The 14,745-nt window shown below is 39.3% G+C and overlaps 1 protein-coding gene across 2 annotated transcripts in view; it reads left to right on the forward strand.

The window, feature by feature from the left end:
* The window catches only part of ano2b (anoctamin 2b), a 66,459-nt gene that overhangs the window by 36,441 nt on the left and 15,273 nt on the right, over positions 1-14,745 (forward strand). For both annotated transcript variants that reach the window (XM_042403888.1, XM_042403889.1), the window contains 5 exons: positions 579-690; positions 912-969; positions 1,066-1,166; positions 5,655-5,797; positions 13,911-14,063. In XM_042403888.1, the coding sequence (XP_042259822.1) occupies positions 579-690; positions 912-969; positions 1,066-1,166; positions 5,655-5,797; positions 13,911-14,063 (567 nt within the window). The remainder of the gene's footprint in view (positions 1-578; positions 691-911; positions 970-1,065; positions 1,167-5,654; positions 5,798-13,910; positions 14,064-14,745) is intronic.

Here is a 14,745-nt window from a genome sequence, read left to right on the forward strand (position 1 = left end):
GATGTTTTCATGCTCCAGCCAGTCCCATCAGTCATCCCAGGAGGTTTCAACCACATTTACATTCATATTCAAAACCTCTGAAATAGAGGAAAAGAATGGGAAGGGGAAGTGTGTGAGAGAGGGAAAGTGTCTCTTTGTGTGTGTGTGTGTGTGTGTGTGTGTGTGAGAGAGAGAGAGAGAGAGAGAGAGAGAGAGAGAGAGAGAGAGAGAGAGAGAGAGAGAGAGAGAGAGAGGATATGCCATGTTAAAAGTCCCAGTATTTTAACCTACTTCCAGCACAGTGATCATTTTATAACTCCATTTCAAGAGTCAGACTGACACATCTACCACTTCTCTCTATCAGAACAGACTCAGTTCTCATGTTATCATCATGGACTAAACAGACATACTCTGGAAAACCAGTTTGGAAGACTTAAACATCCATTAATAAAATATTAGCCTGACCTAATATCTTTACATATGTTCCACTTCATACACCATTTAACATGTTTTCTGTCTCTTTACCCACCCTGCTGCCCTCAGAGCTCACATAGCAATGTAATGACAAGTCTTTTTTACAGTTTTACTTTGTTTTCCAGAGATTCCTAAAACGGAAACCAACTTCGAGGAGCGCCTCATCTTGAAAGCCTTCTTGCTCAAGTTCATGAACGCTTATGCACCCATCTTTTACGTGGCTTTCTTCAAGGGACGGTAAGACCTGTATCAGTGTGTGTGTGTAGAAGTGTGTTTGTGCAAAATCAATTGTATGGCACCATTTACACCCTGCATTAACATGCCTCACATATCATTCACCTGGATTACACTTGATGCCATAACACAACGGCTTACTGCTGTTGTTGAGAAAGAGACACATCGCTACAGTACCAAGTGAATCCAAGTTAAGACGTTATTGTGTGTTTGTGTTTTCGTAGGTTTGCTGGTCGACCGGGAAGTTACGTGTACGTCTTTAACGATTATCGGATGGAAGAGGTTAGTATGCATCTCTATGCATGCTTTCATTTTGTTGAATAAGTAGGACATCAGTTGATAATAAATAAGTGTACAAACTGAGTGTGTCTCCCTCAGTGTGCTCCAGGAGGCTGCCTCATTGAGTTGTGCATTCAGCTCAGTATCATCATGCTCGGGAAGCAGCTAATCCAGAACAACATCTTTGAGATCGGCATACCGTAAGTAGACTACACTAATACATGATTTTTTGAATGATGGAGATTAGTACAGCAAATAACAAAGTAGTCAGATGATAAGTTCAGAGGTTGGATATTTAGTCTAATGTTGAGAGTCGACACCTAACACACATACCTGCGTGCTTACTCACAAGCATGTTCGAGATTCCCTCTCCCCTTTCTTGTTCTAAGAACATTCCTCTCATGTCTGTACAGTGGTACTCCGTATTGTGTCATAGCTCAGCTTTTACATGCAAATCCCAAAGGTCAGAGGCCGGCTCTGTTTATAACAACTGTCTCACAACAGAGGTGCCTTTTGGCTCCAGGCTGCAGTGTTACTGTTGCTGTAAGCATTACTTAACCTCCTGACCTGTCGGGTGAGTCTCATCAAACGCTGTGGTTTCTCCAGGACAACCTGAGGATCAGCGAGCCACAGCACATACCATCATACCATCAACATACCATCTACTCATCTGCTTCACATTGATCCACTTAAAAGCTTTCACACCTGGGAGGCAACCAGTTACACCACACACTTACACTGTGGACCATTATGCAGGTTTATGGAGAGTCTCACAAGCTGCAGTGAAGGCAGCATATGAGAGCTTTTTATGGGTTTAAAAGATGATCCTGACCCTAGAAGCTCCTGTCTAAAGACATAAGAAATGGACCTGTTCATTAAAGAAAACCAAGAGCAACTGGAAATGATTCTGAATTGATCTGATGGGAACACCATAGTCCAATATATAAAAGAATATTTATTGTTTCATAAACTTTGTTGGCTAACTCCCAAAAAACACACTCTTCTCAGGGGCTTCCTCTTTCCAAGAACACAGACAATGGAAATGCAATCCTCAGTGGAATGAAGTATGGTGGACAAAATCTGTACTGTATCCTCACAAAGAGTGTCATTGTGAGCTCAAAACAAGTGAGTGGCACACAACAGTCATGACCTGTTGAACCATAAAAGAAGAAACAGGACAGGTCTTGACTCATTGTGACGTATTGAGGCTTGAAAATTGGACTTCATAGGATGCAGCCTCTGAGCTGAGGCACAATTTGTGTGCACACAAGGAATTGTGTTATCACACTCATACAGTCACGCAGTGTGAAATTAACCACTTTTGAGTGAAATACTATGACTATATAAAAATAATAAAAACAAAGCCCAAATTCTCCAACAATTATTTAAAATAAACTAAAATAATTTAAATCTGCATTACAGGTAAAGTGAATTTAAAGTTTTGACCACTAGGGAGCAAAAAGATTAAAAAACAAACCCCAATAACATGAAGTCAGGCCAATATTTAAAAACAGCAACTCTTGAGGAAATATCCAGGTCATTTGGTTGTCAGATGCTTGATGCTTGGTTCATTATTATCAGTAAAAGTGACCCCTTCCACTTTCACACAATTAAAAATATTGTTAAATACATTGCCCAACGTAGAGTCCTGAGGGATATCTTGAATTTTTTGGAAGTCATATGACCAGGTATGACATCACCTGTCAATAAAACAATTCTATTACTCCTACTACTACTACTACTACTATTACTACTAATACTAATACTAATACCACTAATAATAATAATAAACTTTATGTATATAGCTCCTTTCAAAACACTCAGTACAACAGTCCAAAGTCCTTTACAGGAAAAAGGAAAAATAAAACAAATCAACATCACAATTAAATGAAATCCAGCAATTAAAGCTATGGTGACTAAAATAGACACAGTAAAAGTAACAAATAAAACATTGTGCAACTGGATTTCCAGAGCTGGATTTCCCCTTTAGACCTGAGTCTGGACTTAGGAACAGACAAAAGGACCCTGTCTGAGGATCTGAGGCTACGCTCTGGCTCGTTGGGGAGGAATAATCAGGGATTCGGTGATTTAGGGTCCCAGGCAAATGCTGTCTTGCTTTGTTTTCACCCTTTCTCGAACTGGGAATGCTGGTATTGGCAGTGATAGAAGAAGTACTAAAAACCCTTTTCTTAAGTAAAACTATTAAAACTGCACAGTAAAAATAATGTGAAAGTAAAAGTCATGCATTCAATTTTTTATTTAAAGGTGAAGAGTGAAAGAGAGGTTATTATTAGCACAATGTACTTAAACAATAATGTACTTAATCAATAATAATGCATCATATTTTATTTGTTATATTTTATGAGTGAAATCAGAATCTGCAGCATAACCAGTAACATTTATCGGTCAGGTAAATGTAGTGGTGCAATGTTTTCCTCTGAAGTAGAAGTTTACAGTTGCATATATTTTAAGTGCTTTGGGGGCCTTTTGTAAGTTATTTCAATGTACAGTGTGTTAGAATAGTAACATAATTCAATAGTTTTCATATCTTCAATATCTTCAATAGCATCATAATAAATCTATCGCTGTTTGGGGGCCTTTTGGGGGCCTCAGGCAGTTGTCTAACTTGCTTAATTGTAAAGTCCATGAAGCCCATGAAGTGCTTTAAATGTAATAAATAAAATCTTCAAATCCACTCTAAAACTGAACAACTGAAAAACTGAAAGTGAAGAGAGGGCAAAACAGGGGAGATATGATCTTGTTTCTTTGAATTGGTTAAAAATGGAACGGCTGCATGTTGTACTAGCTGCAGGCATGAGAGTGTTTTTTTGGCTTAACCCTGAATTCAGCGAATTACATTAGTCAAGATGTGCCAATATGAAGCCATAAATGATCTTCTCAAAGTCAGCACGAAAAGGAGAGAGAAGAGAGCGCGGGGTGAGGGAGGTAGAAACATACAGGACAAGAATGTACAGTAAATGTACAGATGGAGAGTAAGAATCCTGACCTACATCAGAAATGTCTGATCTCCTTTCAGACCAACACCCTTAATCATTGAGCGTGTGTGTGGAGATCGTACAGTTTATGTACTTGTATAGATTGTAAAATGTGTCAGTCAGTCTGCTGTGTGTGTCTGTGTGTGTGTGTTTGTGTTTGGGTACCACTACTACTGTATGTGTTTGTGTGTCCGTTTAGAGGACACTAAACATTTATGCGTTCACTTCCTCTATACTTGTATGTACGGTACAAACTGTAACTCCCTTGTGTGTGTGTGATAACAACGTAAATAATGCAGAGAAGCATTTAGCTGCTTTTATTAGAGCTTTTTACAAGCTGTACACTAGTGAGCACACAAGCAAGCGTAAAGGCACAACCACATGCATACACAACAATATACACTGCACACACACACACAAATATACATATACAGTATGTTGTATACATTCACACACAGTCATACATGTATTTATTTACATGTAAACACTACATCCACTACATATGCAGATGTACATGCACACGCACATGTAAGTGGTTATTACTTACATCATGGCAGATACTTTCAGAAACACACACATACAATTTTTTTCCTCTCTGCTGTCACTCTGTGTTTCTCAGCAGCGGTTTGTTAGCATCACACAGGTCTTTGTTTTCAGTTGAGTATCTGCCAGTCTGCTGGTTAATTTTGTTAGAAGTGGTCACATTTATTTGGAAGTCAGCTTGCAGCTATTACGACTAGCACTTAATTGCAAACCAGTGTGTCAAGACTCGTCTGCAGTCACCTTCATTGTTCCAAGGAAAGTTTACGGAACACATATCCCTGCTTCTCATTCACATTTTTAAACACTGAGGTTCAGTGTCTTGCCCAAGAGTAATCAGTGGTATTTTATTTGTTGAAAAATACATTTGTCTTTCACTGTAGTGGAACCAGGACTTCCAGACTTCTAAATGGTATTTTAAAGCACATCGTTTTTCAATCCCTTCATAATGCGCTTACAATGTAAGTGATGGGGGACAAAATCCACAATCCTCCTATTATGTGCAAAAATGTATTTAAAAGATTATTTGAAGCTAATATGAAACTTCAACCGTCCAAATTAATCAGATCAAGTCAAGATCTTTCATCATTACAGTCTTTTTAGTGCCAAAGTCCCTCTTTTTGTTAGTGTACTTCCACCACAGCTGAACATTTTTGCCACAAAGATTGTAAATGTGGCAGATATCCACTTTATTTGGCTAACTCAGATGGCTGAAGCCTCATATTAGCCTCAGATAAACTTTTAAATACATTTTCGCTCAAAACAAGGACTGTGGATTTTGGCCCCAATCACTTACATTGTTAGCACATTTGGAGATCTTCTAATGGTCAGTATGAACAGGAGGAATGATTACAGTGAGAAAAATCTGTTTCAATGTTCACATGGGCACCTGACTGACTGTTTTAAGACATACTTGAAAAATTGTGAACCCGTCCTTTAACACTGATAAACAATTAATAAAATAAACTTGAATATTTTCAGTCACATTATGTTTTTCATTCGATTACTCACAGTGAATATCTCACGTAAATTTCTTTACTTTCAGATTCTACATCCACTTTATATTTTCCTCTTTTACAAAAAGTCACTTAATCCTCTCTTTTTCTCTCTGCCTCCTCCTCATCGTCCACCTCTCTCTCTCCATCCTGGCAGAAAGTTGAAGAAGTTGGTGCGTGCGTTGAAGGATAAAGGAAGAGCAGTGCAGGAGAAGGAGGAGGAGAGGCCTCCGCAGCAGTGGAACCTGGACTACGCTCTTGTTCCCTTTGAAGGCCTCACACCCGAATACATGGAAATGAGTGAGTCTGCTACACACACACACACACACACACACACACACATAGACACTCAGGGAGAAAATATCCCAAGGGAACAAGGGCAGCCATTTCGGCTCCAACATACTTTTGAAATGAGTGCTCCATACCCGTCAACATTGGTCTTTGAAAATAAGAGAGATTTTCTGTGACCCCACCTGACCATAATTTTTACATTATGAAAAAGGTTTTCTCTCTCGGCTCCAGAGATCTAATCATCTTCTAAACTCTGATTCATTGGTCTGTCTCATGAAAGCAGCTCCAGTCTGCCTGCAAGCTTCAGCACAGGGGGTTCGTTTGTTTTAACACCCATGTAGCACAGGCGAGTGGCGGTTAGTTGGTCGCTCCGTGTTAACAGTAACAGCTGCCTCAGTGTCTCTCGAGGATACAGTGTTCAAACAGAAAACAAAACGAGCGCTCCTAGAAGCTACAACAGAAACTGCGATAGGAAGACAGTCTGAGCGCAACAACAGCTGTAAAGTGATTGAAAGTCTGTGTAAACGCTTTTTCAGAATTAAAATACAGGAGCAACTGGGAAAAACAGGAGAGTTGACAGTCTGGAGTACTGCTGCACATCACTGAGAGATGTTATGTAATCTGTATCTGCAAAGACCAATATAGTAAAAGTGCACACCTGGATTGTAGAGCTGGTGGACCAAGGATGTATTTGTGCTTGCTTATTATTCACACACACTCACTGACACTGTCCTCACAAGAATAACAATTGTACATCAGACAAGGACCTCTACTGGGTGTGTAGATTGTTTTCTGTTTTCTCCCATCGTTTTTTTCTATTTACCATATTTTTGTAATGGTCATTTGTAAGGCACTGACTGACAACATATTTGGTTGTTGAGTTTGAGGGACATGATACATTCATCCACATGCAAAAGTGCACACATACTGTACTGTACTGTATATGCAAAGACTAATTTACATTCATGTCCGTCACAGTCCTTAGCATATAAACACCGGAGATGCAATCACAAATTGAAGGTGTTTCCTCCCTCATACATAATCAATCTCAGCTGTGTATTTAAATCTAACCACCTGATATTCAACCTCAACAGGCGGCAGGTAACTGACACATTATTTTGAATGGCTCTCAGTTGTATTCATCATGGCCCTCCTCTTTCCAGTGCCTAAATTCTGTTTGTTTTCACTGTTCTGGGTGTTTTTTTTTGGTTATTCAATTAGACAACGGAAAGGTACATTTGTAGTTCGTTTTCTGTCTGAGTTTGATCACACATGACATCGTGCTTATACCAGCCTGTCACCGGATGTTTGGAGAATGTTTGCAATTGGTTATGAAGAGCATGCCACCCTATTGGAAGGCTAACAAGTGGGAGCTAAAGAGTTTTCACCTGACCAAACATAGAAAATGGGATTCAAAACATTCTGCCAGTTTGATGTTTTTCAGGCAGGTTTCTATAGATTTTTGGGAGCTAACAGGAGTATGTAAAGAAGTGCTCATGCCATAGTGTGTGATCTGAAATGTAAAAGCAATAAATGCAGGGTTCTAAATTACAGATTGTGAAAGTCATGGGATTTGAGTAGTATATAACAGAATGTAATAATGCATTGTACAACTTGTTTGTTGCATTGTGTTGGTTTGTTGAAAACCTGTGGGAACTGAGTAAATATGCCCTTTAAAGTTATAGTCAACTAAATCTCAACTTTATCAGTTGTTTTTTCATTTAAAGTGAGTTTAGACCCTGTGTGGGATACTGGTGTACCATGTCTGCTTGGCACCACCAGTCTGTCTTCACTGTTGTTGGCACAAATAGTACAGGGAGGAAACGCCGTAAATCAATAATATCCAGACTAAGACTGGCAGACATACAAGAAATAGAAAAAACATGAGATAAGACAGAAATTTCAAGATGGAGTAAATCAAAATAGAAGGAAATATAGCTACAAGCAAAATGAAAATCATTAAGATGATTCTTAGCTTTTCAACATTTTTTCTTTAAACTTTTCCAATTCATCATTAAGGTCATTCCTGGGTTATGTGCCAATAAAAGTTGACTGAATCACTGCCTGTGAAGGGAAAGTTTGCTAAGACCCGCAGGTGTTGGGTTGTTATGTCTGAGGGTACACACACACACACACACACACACACACACACACACAGATGTAGGCAACATCTGCTCAGTCATAATAACTTGTCACAGGAGGTGTTATTGTTATGGTTGTAATCAATATTTCCGTATCTGCTTTGCTGAATTGTGAACAGTTCATGGATGTTGTCATGTTTGCTGATTTAATTGTGAGAGAGTTCATCTTTCTCAGGAAATGTTTAGGTTATATTTATAGAGGCAACAACAGCAGTTTGTTTGGATTAAATACAAAAGGCTAATAATTATTAGAACCCACAGTTTACACTGAGTGTGCTGTGTTTAGTTGGTTTGAAATGAGATCCTGCACTGACAGGCAATGACAACTTATTCAGTATAATGCATCAAGAAAATAAGAATCTTGTATAGTAACTGTTGTTACATATGCTCTGATATCATTTTAAACTCACCGTCCAGTAGTTGCTTTCACAAACAATAACTAAAAACACACTGAAGGCCAGAAAGGGGAAATTAAAGAACATTAATTTAGTGGAAGGTCAACATGTCTACATTCAATAACAAAAACGAGGAACTCATGAAAACAGGAAAACGGAGCAAACCACACTGATACATGACAACATTTATGAAAACTACTGTGAGTCTACTGTTGAAAATAAATAAGGAGGATTTCTGCTTTTATTGCCAACATGTTTGATAAAGATGCAACTCAAGATCAGAGCCATGATATGACTCTTCTTTGTCTATAATCTGCTTTAGACCTTTCATTTGAAGATAAACACAGGTGCAACGCATAATAAAGACAGTGATGTTTCGAATGACTGAGACTTGAATGTCCATTGACCAGCTAGGTATCCAACCCTTTCCTGGAATGACTGATTGATTGATAAACTGTATTTTACAAAGGAAGACCAACTAAATATTAATCTCTTAAAGTCTCCCTCCACTCAATAATGTATTTTGCTCCTTGTTATTTCATTGGATGTTTGAGCTTGTATTTGTTTTCACACTCATCTGATGAAGGGGGAAAGTTTCTCTGAGATCACTTTAAATCTCAGTTTAACACGTGGACGTACAAGCACGATTTGTGACATCACAACTACTTTAGAGCCAATTGCGGTCTAGTATGAAGCTTATAGAAGTGTGATGGAGAAACTTGGAGCCTCCAGTTCACATACACTAAGAATGGACTTTTCAGTTAAGTAAGAGACATATTGCATCAGCAGCAGTTAAACTTTAGAAATTAAAAATATTTGCTTATTTATAGATTCTTCTTTTTCAATGAGAGAGAACGCATAAATGTCATTTTTAGCATTTGTGTCTTAAAACATGTAATTTAATTTCAAGACTCTACTGAATACATACATACAGAGAATAAAAGCAAAAAGAAAAATACTGCTGAAGAAAAATACATACAGCAAATAAATGTGTAGATGAAAGACATGTTAAGATGATACATACACACTGAAAAACAAAGAGTGATGGCCACCCAGCTTGATATTTCTGAGTGTGTCCTCCTGGTCTGTGGGGTCAAAGTGCAGCGGCACTTTAGCAAACACGTAGCAACAAGCTTGACTTTAGTAATTGGCAACATCTGCATGTGACAAATTGTGAACCTATATACTAAGGTCAAAGTCATAAAAAACATGAAGATTTGGGTATAATTGTAAATAGCAAGTAAAGTTTTGTTGGCAAAATTGGATGTGTGCTGCGTGGGAATTTTTTTGTAAAAAAAAAAAAAAAACCTGTAAAAGATGGAAGGACAGACACAAGAAGAACAACTCTTGTTTTCGCAACTGGATACGTCACCAGATTTTCTAGTTTAAGAGAAGTTGAGATGGCATTTGCATGTATCACAGCTGCTACCTGTATTGTTTGGTGTAATCAATACCTCTGTGAGCATCTTCAAGAGTTGAGAACAGTCTCTGGAGCAGTTTTGGTTTTGACTGTTGGTCGTGCTGTGACATGATAATGAGTACATTTCATATGATATGGATTGAGTGAGGTCAGAGGGAGGTGGGAGGATAATCGGGGTTGAGGGAGAGAAAAACAGAAAGAAGACCAGGCTGACGTCGCTGCAGGGCTCATGAAGGAATGTCAGAAATGTCTGAGCTATACAGCAAACACACACACTAGCACATAGTTGTCAGTGTGTGAATAGGTAGTTCTGGGTGTGTCTGTGTGTGTGTATGTGTGTGTTTATGTAACAGTGTGTTGTATTTGTGTGCGTCTGGGCCATCCTTGAACCTGTCAACCTTGGCTCAGGTAGATAGCGAGGTTATTCTAAGCTTGCCCTCTAGCACTCGCCGCTCTGCTGTCGTATTTTCTTCCTCGCCGCTCTTTGTCTCTGTGTGGCGTCCCAAGGTGAAGCCGTCAGTCTCCGGCTCACTGGAATCCACGTTCCCACACTGCTTAAGTTGCACTGCTCTGATCAGAGCCATGCATTAGACCTTCGTCTTTCTCATGTTTCCTTTCCACAGTCTTAGGAAGCAGGTAGATGTTGTTTCGATCATTTATCGATCAACCTAAAAGAAAGGTTTATATGTGATAAAGCTCATATCTTTAAACCTTGCTCATTGGCCTGGGGTCAGTTCTGTCTCTGCCACCTCAAAGTTATTGAGAGACTTTTATAAAGGACAACTTCAACCCGCCTCAAATGAGTTTAACTGAAGAGGATAAATTTCTGTTTCTGTCACTGTGGACTGTAAAGTTTTAAAATGGTGAATCAGTTTCTGCTGATTACATGCATGCACAGTCTGTTTAGTTGATTTCCATTTTTTCTGTTGTGTCTTATGGAACATTCAATAGCCTGCATCTCTGTTTTAGTGTTATGTATCAGTTATTTTGGCTTTTGCCTGCTGAACCAGCAACAAGTAGACAAGTACAAAGTGTTCTTAATATTGAACCTTGTCATAGGGTGTGACTTTTAAATGATGTATTTGGAAACAATCAAACAATTTTAGCCATTTTTAGAAAAAGATCTACAAAACAAGGGCGGCCGGATTGGTCACAAGATTTATCATTAATCAAACATTTCCATGTAGATAAGCCTCCACCCAGCTGCAGTGACCTCAGACAGAAGCCTGATTCCCTACCAGCTGCTGTACTAGCTGAAATTTCTGTGGGCAAAGGGAAGCTGCTGTGGCAGCTTTCCAGGCACAACATGTCTTTTAAAGGCACCTGGTGTTTTGGTCATTAAACTACTGTTTAAGTCAATGGTTGTAGCATGTTTCTGCAACACTGTGGCCATCTGCTCCACAGTGTGAGTGACTGTGATTTACTGTAAAATAAATTACTATCAGCCTTAGTTTTAATTATTAGTCAGGGATGTTGTGTCTCTTGTTACTGGCATAACGCACACACATACTGTAGATACACACGGTTCTACACACTGCCTAATCATAAAAAGTCCCAGTTTAGCTGGTGCAGTGGAGTGTTTAACCTTAAAAGGCATCACCCGAACCACAGAGCAAGCTTGCACAGACAGTGTGACTCCTGACCAGACAGATGACTATTTGTAGATGTCAATCTGACGTCGTCCTGGTGACAGGGATAAATTGTGTGCTTTCAATGTTGTTGGTTTGATACCTTTCTCATACATCAACCTCTCTTTTGCTGTCAAATAGCAGAAATGGCTGATATGGCAATGTCTAATAATTAAAGTAAAGTAAAGTGGTAGTAGTCTACATAGTGGATAATGCAGAAAGATGTTTTCTAAGAGAAACCTGTACAGCAGCACAGTGAGTTTGTGTACAACATCTCATTTGTAATCAAGAAAAACCCTTAATCAGACCTTTCTCAATGTGGTCCCATAACATAGCATCATAAGCCCCTTTCACACATGCAGTCTATATGCTCAGGAACATTTCCTTCATGGCGGCATGTGTGAATAGGAGCAGCAGGGATTGATATTCAGGAAAATCTGTACCACCAATTTCCCACCTCAAGACCGTCAGGGAAAATGCCGGTACAGCTGTGCTGTGAATCAAAGTAGTAACATTGCAGGGACGGTTGGCATCCATAAGTATTGCATTACTGCCATCTGCTGGACTGTCCCTTGCCCCATCTATTCCTGCATTACCATGGCATGTGTGAAAAGGCGGAAGACGGGCATGTTCCTGAATGTAGCTGCACGTGTGAATAGTGATAATCACTAGGGGTGCCTGAAAGGTTATCCCAGTAATTTACCAGGAACTATGTGTGAAAGAGGCCCTATATATTGTAGTCTGCTGCAGTGCATTTTTGTTGGAGCAAGATGAAATACATGTGTTTGAATGGGTGGGAGGACAGCGGAATGGTGAGGATGGAAGGAATAGAGGTGGCGAAGGTGGATGAGTTTAAATACTTGGGGTCAACTGTTCAAAGTAATGGAGAGTGCGAAAGAAGAGAGTGCAGGCAGGGTGGAGTGGATGGAGCAGAGCGCCAGGAGTGATCTGCGACACTGCCCAGATATTTTCAAATCCTGCACATAAGGTCTTTACCGCAATTATGCCTTCTCTAAATGTGAGAATAAATATATTAATACCATCAGAGTACAGTATTTACAGCTTCAGCTTACTGAGATGTACAGCCTGGTCTCACAAGAAAAATGACAATATAGTTCTAAAATTCAGCCGGCAAAAATGACACATAGTTACATTTATGCCATCTAGTGGCTGTAGTAATTATGACCTGAGGAAGTGACGCAGTTCAGGTGACATCAATGTAAGGTGTCTTCTTTATTCAGTGGAGGTGCGTAGGGGGGATGGATAGATAGTTTAGTGGCCTTTGCTGCAGGAGATGACTGTTCGCTTCCCGATGCCAACCGCGAGTGTCATGTTTCCAACTGTGAGACAGGACATTTTTAACCTCAAAACATAACGTGGTGTTTACTGTTGCCGTGATAATGAAGGTTGCCTAACTGTAAGGAAGTACTAACCATGTTTCAAGTGATCATTTCAACCCAAACCATGATGTTTCCCTAAACCTAACCAGGTGGTTTTTGTACCTAAACCTAACCAGACCAGACCAGACCTTAACCACAGCATTGTCACACCATAAAACATTATTATTTTTTAACAGTGATTTGTAATGGTTTTGGAAAGTGGCATATTAACATTACGCTCCTATGGGTCATTCTGAAAACACCATCCGTCCTATGGAGGGTGCTGAAAACACTCATATATGTCGCTTTGGGAGTCATTGGAAATACCTATTCTGTCATTTCGGTATGAGGACGTGTTGGACATTTACTGCCGTCATCACGATATGATTGAATTGTAACCAGTGTTGACTAAGCTAGTATCTCTAGCAAGCTAAGGAAATACACCAAAAGCTTTTTATGTAAGAACAAGTTTAAAATACCCTAACCACTGGCACTGTCTGGGAATGCCACTGCAAGGCAGTAAAAGGGATAAGGAAAAGATTTAGTGATGTTTGCAGTGAGACACCCATGATACTACTCTGACGTTAACTTGAACCTCACAAGCATCTGATTTTGTTTCATGCAAACTGCTTTAAAAAACTTTAAGGAACTCTTTGTTTAAACCATGCCCTGCAGTAGGATAGTGTAACTTTATGTCCTTAAGACATCGTAAAGTTGATTGGATTTCAGCAATGAGTGATGTGCTCAGCTTTTCTAGTCTTTGTGAGGACACCAGCAGCTGGAGGCTGTCAGACCACACTCATATGTAAATTTAAGTGTCATCAGCTTGTGAAATGTTGTTAGGAAAGCAAAAACAGGATTCTCATTTTAAAGGTCTTTGTCTTTGGTCTAATTTGCACACATGTATGAATGCTGTTTTATTGCATACATGCTGGTGCCAGTGTATGTGTGTGTATGGGGAACATAGGAAGGGGGATGATGGAAACACACGTCTGTCCAAACCATAGTCTCATTTGTTTAATTAAACAACTTCTACTTATAATAGGGGTACTGTACATATTTGCTTACATCCAAACGACCAAAATTAACTTGGTATGATGTTCAACAACCCATCACCCACTGTAGCATGTTTAATGATTGGTTTATCTCTCTCCTGCAGTCATCCAGTTTGGTTTCGTCTCTCTGTTTGTGGCTTCGTTCCCACTCGCTCCTCTCTTTGCCCTGCTGAATAATGTCATCGAGATCAGACTGGATGCCAAGAAGTTTGTTACAGAGCTACGCAGGCCAGTCGCTGCACGTGCTAAAGACATCGGTAAGCCAATCTGACACACATACTAAGGAAAAGACAAACTCACACAGCATGACTTTCTCATAAATACCACATCTTTATACACCATCATCTAGGGTTTTACATTAAAATATCACATTTGGAAATATAAATAAAGTATAGATATAAATTTGACATTAGCTTGTAGACACAGCCAACCAAACATCCAATAGATTATAAGTACTGGACATTTTCCCCCATAATTCCCTTCTTGTGAATCAGCATTTTGAAGATTAAAAATTGAAAATGCTTGAATACTCAACAACCAAAAATTCCCAACTGAGACTGATTAAATTCTTTCAAGGTTTGCAGTGGTTTCAGGCAGTGAGGCAGGTTTTACCTCTGGACTTACAAACTGAAGCCCCTCAGCAGATCAGTATGGTCATGTTGTTGCTGTTAGTGTCTTTTTTTAGCAGAAAATCAGCCTTCATTTCAGCTTGACCTCTGTGCATTTTTGAGTTTATCCATAAGGCTTTTTAGGGACTTTACTAATCCCAAAGGCTGTGCTGTGAGTTAGTTGAAGGATAACATGTTCCTCTATGGTAAAATTCCTCTGACCTTCTCTGTGCTGACACACCCTTTGATTCTCTGGGTGATGTAAAAAGTGTTTCATTACACTAAAATCAGCTTTCCTTCCTTACATGTGGATGGAATGGATTGATATCAC

Source organism: Thunnus maccoyii, chromosome 23 (assembly GCF_910596095.1).
Source record: "Thunnus maccoyii chromosome 23, fThuMac1.1, whole genome shotgun sequence".
Lineage (NCBI taxonomy): Eukaryota > Metazoa > Chordata > Actinopteri > Scombriformes > Scombridae > Thunnus > Thunnus maccoyii.